Genomic DNA, 19,467 nt, shown 5'->3' with positions numbered 1-19,467 from the left:
AACATAAAAAAAACTAATATGCAAAGTGTCCCCTCGGGAGTTAGACAGACCAGGAGTTCGATCGCTCACTATGACATGCGCTGACCACCAGGGGGAGGTGCAGAACAAAGGAAGGCCCCGGCCAGCAGGTGGCAGCTGGGAAAGGAAGGCCCCGGCTGGCAGCTGCTGGGGACCCTCCCCGTGCATGAATTTCATGCACTGGGCCTCTAATTAACTACACATAATATTCCAAAGTTAGTTATGAAAATAGTAATGTTTGCTAATAAGCCATATAAAAATTTTTAGCAGGGTGGCAATAGAAGCCAGATGGTGGATTTCAAAAGCAAAGAAGGTGAATACTGAAGTGGAAGCAAGTAGTTGTAGACCAATCAAATAAGAAGTTTGTCAATAAAAGAAGGCAATAAACAGGTGTGGCAGATTAGTCTAGGTAATGTTCCTTTCCCTTAGCTCCTCCTTTCCAGGAAGGGAGGGTTTAGATTTAGCACATTTGAAGGCAGGGGAAGGTGCTAGTAAAGAAGGAAAGTTTGAGATGTATGGTGTGGGCACTTGATTTCAAAATGTACAGAGGGGCACACTCTTTCTCTCTCTGGAGCACACAGCACACCTGCACCTTTCTCCACCCACTTTCCCCCGGGAGAGCTCTTTCTCTCTAGACCACACCTATGCCTTCCTTTTTCCTAAGCTCTAAGGACCCTTCTTTTGCCTCTGTAACTTGTCTCCTGAGCCCACAAAGTCCATCTGGCTCACTTCCTCTGCCTCTGTAATTTCTAAATAAACTTTTGCTTGTAAAAAAAAAATGTACAGAGGGAAGTGAGAGGGCATGAAAAGTACACTGAATGAATAAATTAATTAATGGGGGAAGAGAGGAAATTAGAGGCAAAGAGAATGGCTTCTTTCTCTAATCTAGAAAGAAAAAAGTTACCAAATATTAAGAGGTGGCAACAAAAGGAAGACAAAGGAGCTTATACCTCCTCAATCTTAGCAAGAGAGGGGTAAGGTTATCTACTGCAGTCAAGTTAAAAGCAAGGTTTGGAAGAGCTAACATGGCAGTATGCTATCCCAAGTGTTAGGGTCGCCGAAGGAGGAATGCACGAGGCCAAAAGAGGTAAAGAATTATGAATTTACTAGTGGCCCGGTGCACAGATTTGTGCACATTGAAAAGCAATTAATTAGAAGAAATATTTTAATATTGCTATCCGCCCTTTCTCTATAATAGAAGTATCAACCAAATTCATGAGTGACAATGACAGATCAAAACACACGCACACGATTGGCACCAGCGAGAGCTTATATGTATCACGCATTCGTGAATCATTTATTTTTAAATTGTCAGTGCACATCATATGTACTGGTACTGGCCGGTCAGACAGGCCATTGAATGGAAATACAGTGGGTCACTTAGCCTTCTATATATATATAGATACAGAATATATATATATATATATATATATATATATATATATATAGACTAGAGGCTGGAAGAGGCCAGGAAGGATCTTCTCCCAGAGCACAATATACATGCACAGGTAGGGTTCCTAGGCCTGGCCAGCGATCAGGGCTGATCTGTGGGGCAGCCAGTGGTGCGATTAGAGTGCCCCCACTGGCACCCACGTTGGCTGGCTTGGTGCCGCCTGCTTGCCAGCCCCGCCCCTCCCGCCGCCAGTCACCTCCCTCTGTGGGGCAATAGGCGGGGGGTGGGGGGGGCCTGCTGGCACCCGCATTGGCTGGCTGGGGGCCTGAAAGTTGGGGGCAGCTCCTGCATTAAGCGTCTACCCCCTGGTGGTCAGTGTGCGTCATAGTGACCAGACATTCTGCCGGTGGTTCCACTGTTCGGTCGATTTGCATATTAGGTTTTATTATATAGGATTGCCAGTGCGTGTCATATGTACTGGCCAGTCAGATGGTCGTACGGATGGTTGGTCACTTAGCTTTTTATATATATAGATTAGGTCATCTGGATACCAGTTGGGCTGACCCCCAAAATGGCACCTGCACCTAGGGACAGGGAGTCAGAGATTTTAAATAATTCTAGGCAGACTTTTTCTGGGTGGCTCCCAAGAGGAAAGATAATGGTCTTAGCAAGTGGAATGTGATCTAAGCAAAAGGGAATGTTGATTGTGAAGTGGTCTAAAGGTCAGTCCCCTGGGGAAGGGTGTTGCTTCAATTATTTTATCAGACCTAACACCAAGGAATTGACGTATTTTGTATATGGTAATATATACTGTATTCTTACAATAAAATAAACTAGAGAAAAGAAAACGTTACTTAAAAATCATAAGGAAAATACATTCACAGTATCTACTGAAAAAAATCCATGTATAAGTGGACCCACATAGTCCAAAATGATGTTGCTCAAGGATCAACTATATAAGCAAACTGACTTCAGTATCCAAAAACTAATCACTTTCATTTTATAAATCGATGTACTCAAAACATGTAAGCTCTTACTATCCCTTGAGAGCAATGTTCCTATTTCTCAGCTTAAGTATTTCCAAGAAAATCATCCTCAGGTAAATCTTTTCTTTTATCCCACACCTGTCAACATATACACCAACCTTTAGCTGAGCGTCTGGGACTGCTACCACTTTGCTTACTATATAGTTAATGTATTTTGAGGATTAAAATGTAAAATCCTATATAATAAAAGCCTAATATGCAAACTGTCCCCTTGACTGGGAGTTCTGCCAGGAGTTCGACCACTTGCTATGATGTGCACTGACCACCAGGGGACGGCGTGGAACATGGTGGGCATCGACAACGCGGCGCTGGCAGCAGGCGGCTGTGGAGGCGCTGCAGGCCTCGATGAGAGCAGGACCGGGACGGGATGGTGGAGCAAGTGAGTGGGTGGCACCAGGCCAAGGCAGGTGCAAGCCACTGGTCACCAGGCAGGGGCTGATAGCTCCGCCGATTCGATCGCCCCGCTGTCGCCGGGCTCCCAAGTGCTTAGGGAGCCAGGTGGGGGCCCGATGCCCTGCTGATCTGATGATCTGATCGCAGGGCGACCAGCAGCAGCGCTGGAGGGCAGAGCCGCTCTGCTCCCTCAGCACCTGGGTGCTGGGTGGTGGGGGTGGGGAGTGGTGGTGCAATCAGCCGGGTGATTGGGCCCCCGCAGGCGGTGACCAGCAGCAGCGGGGGGGGGGGGGGGGGGGGCGGGGGGGGGGCGCCACTGCTAGCCTCCCTTAGCACCTGGGAACCGGGTGGCGGCGGGGCGATTGAGCCCCGCAGGTGGCAATCAGCAGCAGCAGCAGCATGGGGCAGGCAGCCAGGGGAAGGGAGGGAGTCCCCAGCAGGCAGCCGCTAGGGACCCTACCAGTGCCCACATTTCTTGCACTGGACCTCTAGTAAAATTAAATAAGCTCTTAGAGACCAGTATTCTTAATCATATTATATATCCCAATGACAAATGCTATTAATGAATATGACTAATACTATAACCTGTTTTCAAAAGAATTCATTGGAAGATATTATATCATGGTACATAAGAGCATTGATGACTTACACTGACTTGAGCTGGAGTCTCACATCTGCCTTTCATTGCTGTATGACTTAGGGCAAGCCATTTTACCTAAATTATAGGGTGTAATGAGGACTAAATGTAATTTAGCACTTTAGTAGAATGGCTGAAACATCATAAATACTCAGTAAAGGGCAAGCACTATTAAAAATACTTTTTTGATTATCTCCTAAGTGACAAAAGTTTCACTAAACTGATGATTCAGAGACAGATCAATAACATCATGCAGTCCTTGAAGAGGATCATAGTATAATTATAAAGAAGAAAACTAAAGACAATATACATTTTTAAAAATTCAAATAGACTTGATGGCTGATAAATAAGCTCATCATTTCATTAAACATCAGAACTTTACAATGAATGACTTATTTTGCATACTTCTGATTAAGAAATAATAGACATTAATACTTTAGAGCCTTCACTATTAATGCCTATCAAATAATCTCAACATGTAAGTTATCCATTTTAAAATCATTTTTATTGAACTAATATAAACAGCACAGTTTTAGTTGGTGGCAGATGCCCCCAACCAAAACAAAGCCATCATGAATGCTATTCAACATATTCAAAGTAATCCAGTTTGTTTCTGCAGTTGGGATATAGTTAAACTTTTAACATCACATAATCAAGCAAATAGCAGTGCACACTGTATTAATCAATGACTTTATGCATTTCATTTAAAAAATCATTTTGCTAGTGGCTTCAGCTTTATAAACAATCTCATTGACACATTCCATACTCATGCTCTCAAAATAAAGTGCCCTAAAAACTAAGCTTTTTACTGATAATAATGAATTCTATCCAGGGTTATAGAAAGGAATTGAAGTTTAATATTTTACAGTATAAGAGGCAATAAGTTACTGATATCTCCTGACACAAATTCCATTCAAACTAAATACATCCTTGATACATTCAAAAAGACATTTTTAATATTAATATGCTAGTTTATGTGCTGCAGTGCAAAAGAAGTGACACCCTAACGTTTCCTGAGCTTTAGGAAATTAACCTTTTTCTGACTACGACTCTCAATTTAAAATAGGCTCTATATTATACGAAGCCATGTCAAAATTACACAATTAAATTAAGTTTTTGGAAAACTGAAAAGATTGGTCAGAGTTATAATGGTTTAGGGTAATGAAAAAGTTTTCAAAGCAAAATTATTTACAAAACTATAAAGGATACTGTGGATTTGCACATAGTATAAAGATCAGAGATAATCTACTGATTACCAAATGATCATAATTATTCCTCTCTTTTCAAAAATATTACACTGAAAGACTATGGTAAGTTAAAGCATTTAACATACCAACTTGTAGTATATTAAACATTTTAACAACTTTTTCCATAATGCCCAGTAAAAATGAATAAGATAAAAATATTAAAAATCAAGAAAATAAACATGCTTTTAGGAATGTTTCTGCATGTATATATGACAGAGGAAGTGAAAATGATTTCTCATTAGAACACTCTATATCCTCAAAATTACAAAGACCGAGTTTCTACTTCAATTTTTTCTTCTGCTTGTATTATATCCGGATCAACATGAACAACTGGAGGTCGTAGGATAACTTCAGGGCCTCCACCATATATAGACTGTAGAAAATTCCACGTTTCTTCAGAAATTTGACCAGAATCTGCTCCTAAAATTAAGTGTACAGTGAAAGAATAATACTTACAAATCTACAAATTCATATTGCAAAAGCTTTCAAAATGTAACACACACACACACACACACACACACACACACACACACACACACACACACACCTGCCCTAAAAGCATGAATAATCGAGAACTTTTGGAACATGACTCTTCAGACTACCAGCCCATATTGTTATAAGCTGCAACTTTATGGTCTGTCTTAAAAAGTTGGAGATCCTTTTTTTTTTTAGCTCCTATCAACAGCTGTAAAACCTTTCCTCAGAAAAATTAAAGACTGGGAGCTTTTCCACTATTTGTCCTTCTTCATGAATGATTATATCATTAAGCTGGATTAAAAAGTGGCACAGAAAGCTAGTGACTCTATGTTCTTAACAGTGACAAATTACCAACAAGTAAAGGTTTAAATGTTCGTCGAACTTACCTTGCCTGAGCATCACACTGCCACATTTAGTGACTGCGATTTTAGTGTTATCAATAGGACCTGGAGGATCTAAGTTAAAGAGAAAAACAAATTATCAAGATGCATACTTTTCATATAAAGGCACCAAAGAATTACATATTTCTGTGTCTGAAAAAACTGAAGGACATAACTGTATAATCAGATTGATTTTTTTTTTTAGTCAAATTATTATAGACAATTCTTAACTGTCTTCTGAACTTCTTCCTTCTTGTGTCTTAGCTCCCCCAAAACAGAATCAGGAAAGAGAGAGAGGCTCTCTGACTACCATCCAAAATCTAATAGAAATTATTTCTTAGCTATCAATTGCAGCTTTTTTGTTGTTGTTTTTAAAATGTAACATTTATTGCTTAGATGGATCCACTGCACTTTTAATGCTATAAAAGAACAATTCCTTTGTAATTAAAAAAGAAATGATACATTTTAATTTGTTTCAGATTATCATAATTTAAACTATAACCAATAAGAGGATTATAAATTAAAATGTTGGAATGCATCTTTTTTAATTGAATTTATTGGGGTGACATTGGCTAAAAAACCCCGACAGGTTTCAAGTATACAACTCAATAAATCATCTGCACACTGCATTGAGTACCCATCACCAAAAGTAAAGTCTCTTTCTGTTTCCATTTATCCCTTTTGCCCTCTTCCACCTCCTCCAACCCCGCTTCCCTCAGGCTATCACTATACTGTTGTCTGCATCTGTGTGTTATGTGAATATATATTTTTCTTCTTTTGCTTAATCCCTTTACCTTTTTTTTTCACCCAGCCAAAATGTATCCTTTTTTAATTTAAGAAAACACCTTATTTGTTTTCCCCTTCAATACAAAAGTACAGTGCATGGTCATTATCAAAAGCTGGGAAAAAAGGTACAAGGAAGACAATATACTGTAATCCTGCTATAAGAAGATAGGCAAACTGTTTTAGTATCTGTGTGGTCTTTTGCCTTTACATATGTCTGCCTATTTTTTAATATAAAAGGTTCAAACTATGCATATCATATTGCAATTTTTTAATGTATAAGTAACAACTTATTTTTAAATTACTAAATACTGTCACAAAAATTATTTGTAAAGTCCATATAGTATCCCATTATAATGCACAAACCATAATTTAACCAATCTTATTTATTGTTTGGTGGATTTTTTTTTAACTTCAATATTAAGATCACAGACTAATTTTACTTAGTTCCTTTATTCTTGCTATGAATATGTTATAATTGATGAAACAAATTTTTAAAAAAATTAAAAATCCCCAGAACCAAAATATAACAAGAATGTAAGATCCCCGAGGGCTGGAATCTTGTTCACTGATGTAATCCCAAGTGTATATAGATAACAAAAAAATATCCTATCTAATAAAAGAGTAATATGCAAATTGACGGTACCTCCGCTACACACAAGCCACACCCACCAACCAAGCAGAAGCAAGTATGCAAATTAACCCAACCAAGATGGCTGCGGCCACAGAGCGAGCAGGAGGTTTGGGTTTCCCTGGCAATGGAGGAAGCCAAGCTTCCCGCACACCCTGGCTGGCCGTGGACTCCACTCAAGGCTACAAAGTTTCAATTATAGAAGATAAATAAATCCCAACAAAAAAGGCGGCAGCCACGGAGCGAGCAGAAGGCTTGGGTTTCCCTGGTGATGGAGGAAGCCAAACTTCCTGGCCTGCCTGGCCTCCGCTCAAGGCTACAAAGTTTCAATTATAGAAGATAAATAAATCCCAACAAAAATGGATGCGGCCACTGAGCGAGCAGGAGGCTTGGGTTTCCCCGGTAATGGAGGAAGCCAAACTTTCTGCCCGCCCTGGCCTGCCCTAGCCACCACTTAAGGCTATAAAGTTTCAATTATAGAAGATAAATAAATCCCAGATACCAGGGCCTCTGCTTGGGTCGCCGGAGGGCGTGGCCGGCCTGCAAACCACCACAGGCCCCTCGCCCAGGCCACCCCACACCCCAAGGGAACCCCCACCCTGATCCAGGACACCCTTCAGGGCAAACCAGCTGGCCCCCACCAGGCCTCTATACTATCTAATAAAAGAGTAATATGCAAATTGACCATCACTCCAACACACAAGATGGCTGCCTCTATGTGGTCAAAGATCCTGCCCCCATGTGGACACAAGATGGTCGCCACAAGATGGCCAGCAGGGGAGGGACCAGGTCTATAAGGGAGGGAAGTTGTGGGTGATCAGGCCAGCAGGGGAGGGCAGTTGGGAGGGACCAAGCCTGCAAGGGAGGGCAGTTGGGGGCGATCAAGCCTGCAGGGGAGGGCAGTTAGGGGTGACCAGGCCAGCAGAGGAGGGAAGTTGGGGGCGACATGGCCTGCAGGGAAGGGCAGTTGGGGGAGACCCAGGCCTGCAGGGGAGAGCAGTTGGGGGGATCAGGCCTGCAGGGGAGGAAAGTTAGGGGTGACCAGGCCTGCAGGGGAGGGCAGTTAGGGGTGACCAGACCTATAGGGGAGGGCAGTTAGGGGCAAACAGGCTGGCAGGGGAGCAGTTAGGCATCAATCAGGCTGGCAGGGGAGTGGTTAGGGGGTGATCAGGCTGGCAGGCAGAAGCGCTTAGGGGCAATCAGGAAGGCAGGCAGGCAAGCAGTTGGGAGCCAGCAGTCCTGGATTGTGAGAGGTTAGTCCGACTGCCCGTTTAGGCCCGATCCTACCAGGCCTAAACGGGCAGTCGGACATTCCTCAAAGGGTCCCAGATTGGAGAGCATGCAGGCTGGGCTGAAGGACACACACACACACACACACACACACACACACACCCGTGCACGAATTTCGTGCACCGGGCCTCTACTTTGTTAAATAAAAAATCTGCAAAGAATTTCATTTTTCAGTTAACCACTTACCTCCATCTTTACCCTTCACAAAACTTTCCCATTCTCTAAACCACTGCATACTGATGCAATAAAAAGTAGCTGGAGAGTCCTCCTCTTGGAATGCTCTGTTGAGCTATATGTAGGGAGGAAAAAAGTCAGTCACCTAATATTTAGAACTTCCTTTATAGCAGAACAATACAATCATCCTACTTCAGCCTCTGATAAAGCCAGTTTCTCATATACAAAGAATGTGTACACTGATGCTAAGTTATTTTAGTACTAGCATACATGATAACATATATTAAAAAACAATTCTAGCCCGGCTGGTGTGGCTCAGAGGTTGAGCGTCAACCTATGAACCAGGAGGTCCCTGGTTCGATTCCCATTCAGGGCACATGCCCAGGTTGTGGGCTCAAACCCCAGTAGGGGGCATGCAGGAGGCAGCCATCATTGATGTTTCTCTCTCTCCCTCTCCTTTCCTCTCGGAAATTAATAAAAAAATACATATATACCGTATTTTCCGGGGTATAAGATGACTGGGCGTATAGAAGATTTTCCTGGGTTAAAAAGTTGTCTTAGCCGAAACCGTTTTGGCTCAGTGGATAGAGCGTTGGTCTGCGGACTGAAAGGTCCCAGGTTCGATTCCGGTCAAGGGCATGTACATTGGTTGCAGGCACATCCCTGGTAGGGGGTGTGCAGGAGGCAGCTGGTTGATGTTTCTAGCTCTCTATCCCTCTCCCTTCCTCTCTGTAAAAAATCAATAAAATATGTGTGTGTTTTTTTAAAAAGTCGTCTTATACACCAGAAAATATGGTATATATTTTTTAAAAACATAATTCTAGGTTATGTCTTAAATTTTAGCAAGTACAAACTGAAGGGACATAAAAGATTGGATAGGTGAAGACAGTCAAGGCAAAGTCTTCAAAACAATAACCATGCTACATATTTATTAAAAATATGATGGCCCTAGCTGGTTTGGCTCAGTGGATTGAGTGTCAGCCCATAGACTAAAGAGTCTCGGGTTCTATTTCTGTTAAGGGCACAATCCCCAGATGACCCCGGTAGGGGTGCAATGTGGGAGGCAACCAATTGATGTCTCTCTCACATTGATGTTTCTCTGTCTCTCCCCCTCTCTTCCACTTTCAAAAAATCAATGGAAAAATATCCTCAGGTTAGGATTAACAAAAAAGAAAAAAAATCTGATAATAAATTTTATTTAAACATACAATAGCCACTGTCTATGTATTACTTGTGTTCACTTAAGATACTGGTGGACATGTTGCTATTACAAACACAATGCTGCAATGAATGATCTTATCTATGTCATTTCACAGGCAATATACATATATGTATAGGATAAATTCTCAAAAGTGGTGGTACAGACCCCGAAGATGTTCCACTCCTTCCTCTAGTCCTAAGGCCTAAGGAATGGGTATGTGACTCAACCAAGGCAAAACTCTATTAGAAATGAGAAGTGACCATCTTCAGAGAAGTGACCTAATGGTTAGAAGGGAGTCATTCCAGTGCCAATTTTGTTAGCTGTATACTAGGAATACCTTGGTTCCTGGATTTCTGGAGGTGTAGCTACTCAATTTTTCTTTTCAATAAATTTTTTTTTTTTTTTGCTTAAGTTAGCCATTTTGATTTCTGCTTTCAACTAAAGAAACTCAGTTGACAGAAAAATTGGTACAGTAAGAGCAATGGAGGCAACAGTGCCTGAGGAAAAGGAAGGATATTTGGAATTTATCTATTGTAACAGTGTGAAAATACAGTGAGATGCCTAAAAATATTTCATGATGTTTAGCTAAATGCCCACAGTACATACTATTGGTGGATGAAGACATCAAGTTCAGATCATGTCTCTCCTATAATCAAATCTAGTCAAAACCCTACACTGTCCCCAAAGAGCCTTATAATCGCCCAGAAGTATCTCCATGATTTGACTTCAGCTTCTAATACTCTCTTCCTCATTTATTCACTGTGGTCACATGGACCTTTGTTATTCCCAGAACCAAGCAGACAACATTCCTGCCACTCAAAGCTTTTACATGACTATCCCTTCCTTTTGCAAATATCTAAATATCTCCCTCACCTCCTTCAAGTCTTTGCTTAAATGTCACCTTTTCAATGAGGCCTATCTTTATCATCCTATTTATAATTGCACCTCACTCTACCCCTCATCCCTGTACTCCAGATCTCTCTTATCCTTTTAGATATTTTCTATTTCCATAGAACTCATCACCTTTTCATATATAATGTACTACTTATTTATTAAATGTAAGTTCTTTAAGGTCAAGGATCTTTCTAGAACATGAAGTGGCTGCTTCAATAGAACAATGAAAGGCAATGAAAAACGTGGCTGTCCCTGATGGTTTAAATCAATAAAGTATATTTAAAAAAATGGTTAACAAAGAAATCAAAGCATGTTTGTCTCAAGATATAGCATTAAAGTTAGGATTTTCTGTGATGTACAACTTATCCCTACAGAACTGAGATTTCTGAAATGTAATGTCAGACTAATTCTGCCAGATGAATCTATTTAATTCATAGCATTACCAGGTTTGGACACTTTCAGGACTTTCTTTGTCTCTGGCATTAGGATGTTTCTTCCTTAGGTGTCTAGGTGGGGACTTTTTGAATTTTAGTTAAGTATAATCACTCCATTAATCAATTAACTAGTTAACTGATTTTAAATGATTTTTTTTCAAAGACTGGCTTTATTTATTTATTTTTAATTCTCACTGGAGGATACTGGCTTTATTTATGTTTAATTCTCACCGGAGGATATTTTTCCATGGATTTTTAGAGAGAGTGGGAGAGAGACAGAGAGAGAAAACATCAATGTGAGAGAGACACATGGATCGGTTGCCTGCTGCAACTGAGGTACATGCCCTTGACCAGAATTGAACCCGGGACCCTTCAGTCCACAGGCCGATACTCTATCCACTGAGCCAAACTGGTTAGGGCCACTCCATTAATTTAAAAGCATCTGTTTACCTCCATTCCTGAGAAATTTCTCTAAAATGTTGCTCTAAAAGTAGTTTCTGCCCTAACCGGTTTGGCTCAGTGGATAGAGCATCGGCCTGTGGACTGAAGGGTCCCAAGTTCGATTCCGGTCAAGGGCATGTACCTTGGTTGCGGGCACATCCCCAGTAGGGGGTGTGCAGGAGGCAGCTGATCAATGTTTCTCTCTCATTGATGTTTCTAACTCTCTATCCCTTTTCCTTCCTCTCTGTAAAAAATCAATAAAGTATATTTAAAAAAATAAAAGTAGTTCCTGCTCAAATATCTCTTATAAAATTCCTATTAAAAAAACATTGGGTTCTATATCAATCCAACATGTTGAAACTTTTGTTTTCCATCTGTTTATCCTTGTACTCCATCTTAGGAGAAACCCTTTGCTAGATCTTTCAGGACACTAATTTGCTCTCTAGCAGTATTTATTCTACCATTCAATCAATCCATCTATAAAGTTTTGTTTTCAGGATACAGTATCCTTATGTATCTCCCTGAGGATCAATATTTATTTTAGCCCTAGCCAGTGGATAGAATGTTGACCTGTGGACTGAAGGGTTCCAGATTCAATTCCAGTCAAGGGCATGTACCTCAGTTGAAGGCTTGATCCCCAGCCCTGGCTGGAGTGTGCGGGAGGCAACCAATCAATGTGTCTCTCTTATATTAATGTTTCTCTCTCTCTGCCTCTCCTCCTCCTTTCTACTCTCTCTCTCTCTCTTAAAAAAAAAAAAATCAATGGAAAAATATCCTCAAATGAGAATAAACAAAGAAAAATTTATTTTATGCATAATTTAGAAAATCATAATTCTTTCTAGGTATTACAAGCTATCGAAGAGAATGCCCTCTCTAACTGACCCAAGTTTCCACATTCACTGCTCTATCCAAGCAGACACCTTTATGTTTGCTGTTTTATACAGTGCAGGGAGAGAATGCTGAAGTCCTAATTTGTATCTGCCACTTCCAAGCCTAAAGCCTGTATGGTCATTTCATGTGGCCTTTGGTTTACTTCTTCAATTTGATCCTATGTGCTTTTATAATTTTTCAGAAACTCCACTTAATCTCCAGTCCACCAAAGGCACTTATTTTTGTACTCCAATGTTATTTTTTATGCCAATACATTGTTAAAAAAAAGGTGGGGGGGTGGAATAAGATTAATTTGGAACATAAGTAAAAAGCTGGAGCTGTGTTATTGACAGCAGCATTTTGAGGAGACTTACTTCTTACAACCTAGATAAATGGAACTGTACTAGTCCTTGTCCATGAAACCTGGTTGTTCAGCTCTCCCTGCTGATTCTGTGACCAGACTTTCTGTTGCTTGCAATCAGGGAACACATCATACTAAACTCACTTTGTGGAAACCAGATATATTTTATAAGTATAGAGAGTCCCGCAAAATAATATTATATTTCACAAAAGGATGGAAGTAGAGAATGCAGTCTAGGAAAACAGTTACAGAAAAACACTAACTTAAAGAAACCTATAATTTACAATTTCAACAAGGAGATTTCTTACCAGTACCAATCTATAAAACAAAATTCATTACCAATCCATGAGAACAAAAACCCACAAAAAGAGAACTTAACTCACTACATTGTTGTGACTTGCACTGTTAAATACTCAGAGCACTTAAAATCTATTGCAACTTTCATCCAATCATTTCATTAACATAATACAGTTCTGTTAATTATCAGTTCTTTATCTTTAACCTAGAGCATATTTTTAATTTGAAAAGTACCACTTTATTTACCCGAATAAAAATTTCCAATTCAGTTTTTCTTCTTTTTTCAATTTTCTCAGCCTCAATTTGGCAAGTGTGACAAATGTACAGATGGTTGACAGCTGGTCCTCCTCCATACCTAAAGCATAAAAATTTTGTAATTATGACAATCTTGAAAAAAGCTGATGCTCTAGCAAATTTGTCTCCAACTTTTAGTCAATGGCTAAGTACCTAGTAAATAAATCCTCACAGAAAAATTCTCAGTCATATTTAAACTAACGTAAAAATCAAATAATCATAATGGTTTGACGTTATGTTTATGAGGGTCAATGACTATCAGTTTATTAACTAATAGCCTGCTTTACCTGTATTTCAACTTTCCCTTATAATTACTTCTGCTACAAAAATATGTTTGAAGCCACAACAAAACCAAGTAAAAGAGGTGGCTTTCAAAAATTAGCATACAACATATAAATCTTACTTATATAGCCATAGTCTTCATCAACTTTTAATCAGAAAGAGGCTTCCCCTGACCTCTCAACTAAGAATTTATGGAATAAATTATTTTCAATATTTCACTAAGGAAAACATAAATAAGGAAATTACGTGTGAAATGCTTTAAAATGAAATTTAAAACTTTAAAATTTAAGAGTTATATATCACAGAATACTTTTATAGATTCAAATAATCAGAACATAAGAATTAGAATTAATTATCTAGGCTACAAAATCTAGTGACTCACACTCTGAATAAATGAAAGAAAAAGGGAATATTCTACTTAAGCAACATAAAACACAAAAAGCATATATAAAATAATCCAATTTTAACGAGTTCCACAAACTGATTTTCACGAAACCATATTGTTTGATTTTAAAAAACAAACCTGCTATATAGGTTATCCCAAATGTTCTGAGGCAGCATCAAAACCAGGTCTTCAATATAACTAGCTTTTCGTGGAGGAATACCTAAAAAAACGTTTAGATGGGTCTATTTCATTCATAAATTGCTTTATATTACTCTCAAAGGTTAAACTCATTTTTTAACTGATTAATCATTGGCATTTTTCAATCATTATTCTTGAAACCCCTCCCCAAAAAGTTAAAAATTAAGTAAGTATAAACATTTTTTGGTGATTATGCTCCTAAAGCTAAGTGTATTTCTTGAAATAGAGAAAAATCAGTAAACCAAGATCTTCAAGTATTTAAGTTATGTATATTTTACTAAGCCTTCATTATGTATTGGGGCGGAAATCAAAGATAAATAAGAAACAATCTTTCCTTCATGGAGCTTATGTGGTAGCAGAAAAAATGAGGCACTTACAGAAATAAACGTAATAAAAGCCAGGCACAGATAAATGGCATAAAAGATTCACAGGCAGATTTAGAACAGGAGCCTTACGTTAGTAGTTCAAGTTTGAAAATGAGACAAAAATTCACATAAAGATATATTTTCAAGGTTTAGGTTTCTAAATCCAATACAGGATATCCCTACTATCTCTTTATTTCACTGAAAAAATAATTAATGAGAATATCAATTCTTCAATCATGAAATATAATCAAGGTGTCACACTAAACTGTTACTTTTAGTGGGAACAAACATTAACATAGCCAATCACATAGGCATCTATATATATATAAAAGGCTAATATGCAAAGTGTACCCTTGGGAGTTTGACCGGGAGATCAAGAGTTCGATTGCTCACTATGACATGTGCTGACCACCAGGGGGCAGCACAGAATAAAGAGAGGCCCTGGCCGGCAGCCGGAAGGCCCCGATCAGCCCTGATCACCTGCCAGGCCTAGGAACCCTACCCGTGCACGAATTTTGTGCACTGGGCCTCTAGAAAGTTATATTTAGCAAATAACTACATGAGTTTTTTGTTAAATTCTAAGTACATTTTTATACTCAGGAGAAGAGAGAGCCTTTCATTTAGACAAAAGGGATAGGAGCCACAGATACAGTTGATAGCTGGGTGCCTCTTAGCGGAGAAAAATTATCTATATATATATAAAAGCCTAAGTGACCGTTATGACTGAACTACCAGAACGACCAGTCGCTATGATGCGCACTGACCACCAGTGGGCAGTTGCTCAACACAGGAGCTGCCCCCTGGTGGTCAGTGCACTCCCACAGCCAACCTCCCCCAGCCGGCCAACCTTCCACGGTCCCTCCCCCCAGCTGGCAGGCCCCAACTACCTGATCGGGGCTGGGACCTGGACTGGGACGGGGAACCGGGAGTGGGTGGCGGCGGACTCGGCCCCTTTCCCAGGGTGGCCAAGGGCCGGCTCCCTCCTGGGGCCGGTGGCTAACCTCCTGTGGTTCCCCCGCCCCCGTCTTTACTCCCCTGCCGGCAGGCCCCGATCGGCCTGGCCCCGAACGGCCCTGATCACTGGCCAGGTCTAGGGACCCCACCCATGCACGAATTTCATGAACTGGGCCTCTAGTGTGTAATATAAGCAATCACTGTGTATCTTAACTGGTTGTTGATGTATCTGTCTCTACTATGAAATCAGAGCTTTGAGAACAGAAGTAGTGTCTTTGCTATTCTCAGGCTCTAGCACAGGGTTTGGAACAGGTCCTCAATACTTATCTGTTCTATGAAGAGGCTACAGATTGCCTATAATTAGAAGAAAAAGCCCAACTTCTGAAACCATAGTGAATGAAACACATTTAAGTTGGACTGCAGATGGAGAAATCAGAAATAAATGGAAGAGGAAAATTCTTGGGTCTTTCCTAATATGTCAATTATTTAACAGCAAATTCTTATCACTATTTTCCATTACAGAATTTCTTACCTCCATGAATACAGAGAAAATCATTATTTGAAATAGGGCCAGGTTCAGTAAAGGTCTTAAATTTATTTAGCCACTGTCGAGAAATATAAAACTGAAGGAGACTTGGTTCCATTATGTTCAACAAATTTGATATCCTTCGTCTCTCTTTTTGTGCCTCTTCACTGCTCTTCCTATTAAGAACAATGATTCTTTAACTTCAATGTGCATTTTATTCCATTAGACTAGTAAGTGAATCTTTCCTCTTCATTACTAAACTTTACACATTAATATTGTGAATCTTATTAGATCTTGGAAATTATTCAAGAGAAATATACTGTGTATCAACCCCCAATACTACATTATACAACTCTAGGGGCAATATTGTATCTTAACTTCTAGTATCCACATAAACATTTATTAACAAATGTTTGTTAATAAAATCAATCTAAATAGTTAATCTGTTTGCTGTTTCAGTAGCTAGCATTTACTCTTTTATAAAATTGATATTTTTTAGTATAAGATTTATTGTTATAGTAATACCTTATTAGCTATTTCAGAAGAAAATTTTGTACTTAATTCCTACCATCAAGTGCCTAATTATTTTTATTAAAACCAATATTCCTAAAAGAAAATACAGTTGACCACTGAACAACACAGGGAATAAGGCACCCAACACTGCCCCCTCCCACTCCTATGCATTCAGAAATCCGTGTATAACTTTTGACTTCACAAAAATTTACTTGTCCCTTGGTACCCACAGAGTATTGGTTCCAGCCTCCCCCGTCGCCGCCCCCCCCCCCCCCCCCACAGATAACAAAATCTGCGAATGCTCAAGTTCCCTACATAAAGTAGCACAGCTCAATTCATACAGTCAGCCCTCCACATCCATAGCTCCTAACCTCAGATTAAAAACAATATAGTATTGAAAACAATCCATGTATAAGTAGACCCACAAAGTTCAAACCCATGTTGTTCAAGAGTCAACTGTACCTTTTTTTGCCATTCAACTAAATGATTTAACATTTTCTTAAAGGATCATTCTGCATGCAACCTTGCACTTTATTTTACTCAGATAATCAAATGAGAGTAAAACAATTTCTAATTTTTACTCAGCAATCCATTTTGAAAGCCTTAAAAGTCACTGATAACCCCAAAGTGAGATATTTCTTATTTATTAAAATAGCCTATCTGTGAGTTACTTCCTTACCTATAAAAAAGAACATAAGCTTCTGCATTTTGTACAGTAGATTCTGAAACTTCAGTGACACTCTGATCGTCAAATTCATACCAGAGATTATTTAAATTGTTTCGGCAGTAGGCAATATAGTGTCCACCTGAATTTAGGAGGGAAAAAAATTAAATCATTTCAGTAATACCAATTAATACTTTTTATATTCCAAGTTCTTAGCGGAGACTGAGATATAGCAAGAACTAGACTTTACTAGAATTTTTTTCCAGTATGTATATATCCTCAGCACCACCACTTGAGGAAGCATAATAAGGATAGAAAATGTAATCTTAAAAAACCCATGATAAAAATGATCATGTTAAAGTACTTATTATTTAATTGTATACAAAATATAATTTTCCAGTATTTCCAACTTCAGAGTAAAATTATTCAATTTCCTAAATTTTTTGACTTTTTTAAAATTTTATTTTAATCCTCACCGAAGGATATTTTTTCCATTGATTTCTAGAGAGAGTTGAAGGGAGGGGTGGGAGGGAGAGGAGAGAAAGAGAGAAACATCACATCGATTGGTTGCCTCCCACATGGCACCTGTACCAGGGCTGGTGAGCCTGCAATGGAGGTATGTTCCCTTGACCAGGAATCGAACTGGCAACCCTTCAGTCTATAGGCCAACACTCTAACTACTGAGCAACTGACCAGGGCTTAACATGTTTTTAATAACCAAAATAAAATAAAAATAAATAATAAAAATCTACTTGTACAATGTTTTCTTTGGTTCAATCAGGTCTTACTTAAAAATTCAACTCAGATGTTTACTATTTTTAATATAATCTAAGAACATATGTCAAACCTGTATACTTACTACTTGCAGTTCCATGATGACAAATGACTGACAGAAGATCATAGGTAACAATTTGAGCTGGACTATCTTTAGCAAGAAATGGCTGAAGATCCAGGCCTTCCAGTGGAAATGAAACATGGGTACTGATTTTGGTGGAAAACATCAGTTCATGTCTGAATCTTTTGAGATGGATGCATAAGATCTAAAAGAGAAAGGCAATATTAAGATTCTATTGCTTTATATGCTAGATAAAGGAGTCTATTAAATATACATATTGAATTAAGTGTCAAGGTTAAACATTATTCTGCAATATGATAACCTCATTCCAGAGGTGTTAAAATGTGGAAATAGTGAAACATGGTACTTACTAAGTTTACAGCTACTGGGTTTTCTAATTTACGCTTTATACCTGCAAGAGCCTACAATGTCTGATTTTTCTGTGCTGAACATCGTTTCACTGGTAAGGGCACTTACTTGCTATGTAACTCAGTATTTTAAAAATGGATAATCCTAATCCTAATAGGACATAAATAGCAACTGGTCAATAGAAACAGTCCATTATTTACCCATGCTAAAAAATTTACTACTAATTCTTTGTGTTCCTACCAGATAAAATAAATTGAATTATAATAAAGCCCATACCTCAGGAAACTTTTGTACTTTACAAAACTTTACTCCATTCCTCAACCTAAGGTGAGAAAAGAGAAAAACAATTAAAATAAACCCATTTCCCATAGGAATGGAAAAAAGCTTTAGTATTTTCAAATATTCAATAAACTCTTTTAGAAAATGCAGAGACAAAAGACCTCAGACTAAAAATGCTCACTAATGAATTATATGCTATACATGAAAAAATATACACTAATAAAACACTGGAGTCCCTTATTGTATAAAATTATTTAAACTAAGCTATCAGTAATAAAAATGTAGAGAGTTGTGTGATTCTTTGATGAAATTTAATTTTTTGTAAACGAGCAATCAAAACATAAACAAACTCATAGATACAGGGAACAAAATGATGCTTGCCAGATGGGAGGGGAGTTAAGGGGTTGGGTAAAAAAGGTGAAGGGGCCAGTTCTGCTCAGTGGTTGAGTGTTGGCCCTAGGACTGAAGGGTTGCAGGTTTGATATCAGTCAAGGGCATGTACTTCAGTTTCAGGCTCCATCCCAGTAGGGACACATGCAGGAGGCAACCAATCGATGTATCTCTCTCACATCAATGTTTCTCTCTCTCTCACACACTTCCTTCCCCTCTCTCTAAAAATCAATGGAAAAATATCCTTGGATGAGGATTTTTTTAAAAAAGTACAACTAGAAGTTACAAAATAGTCACAGGGATGTGAAGTGTAGCATAGGGAATATGGTCAATAATATTGTAATAACAACGTATGGAATCACACAGGTACCAACTTATCAGGGTGATCACTATCTAACCATCAGGCTGTACCCCTGAAACTAATATAATATTGAATGTCAACTGTA

The 19,467-nt window shown here is 39.0% G+C and overlaps 1 protein-coding gene across 2 annotated transcripts in view; it reads right to left on the bottom strand.

Annotated features, from left to right (window-relative positions):
• Positions 1-3,746: 3,746 nt before the first annotated feature.
• USP33 (ubiquitin specific peptidase 33) overlaps positions 3,747-19,467 on the bottom strand; it is a 60,133-nt gene continuing 44,412 nt past the window's right edge. For both annotated transcript variants that reach the window (XM_079776030.1, XM_079776031.1), the window contains exons 16-24: positions 18,629-18,674; positions 18,008-18,188; positions 17,164-17,290; positions 15,978-16,147; positions 14,067-14,148; positions 13,214-13,322; positions 8,482-8,584; positions 5,598-5,666; positions 3,747-5,154 (exon numbers count right to left, since the gene is read on the bottom strand). In XM_079776030.1, coding sequence (XP_079632156.1) covers positions 4,997-5,154; positions 5,598-5,666; positions 8,482-8,584; positions 13,214-13,322; positions 14,067-14,148; positions 15,978-16,147; positions 17,164-17,290; positions 18,008-18,188; positions 18,629-18,674 — 1,045 coding nt within the window. In that variant the 3' untranslated portion in view covers positions 3,747-4,996. The remainder of the gene's footprint in view (positions 5,155-5,597; positions 5,667-8,481; positions 8,585-13,213; positions 13,323-14,066; positions 14,149-15,977; positions 16,148-17,163; positions 17,291-18,007; positions 18,189-18,628; positions 18,675-19,467) is intronic.

Source organism: Cnephaeus nilssonii, assembly GCF_951640355.1.
Source record: "Cnephaeus nilssonii genome assembly, chromosome: 7".
Taxonomy (NCBI): Eukaryota; Metazoa; Chordata; class Mammalia; order Chiroptera; family Vespertilionidae; genus Cnephaeus; species Cnephaeus nilssonii.
The sequence above is the reverse complement of the archived record's forward strand: the minus strand, read 5'-3'. Positions and strand labels throughout refer to the sequence as shown.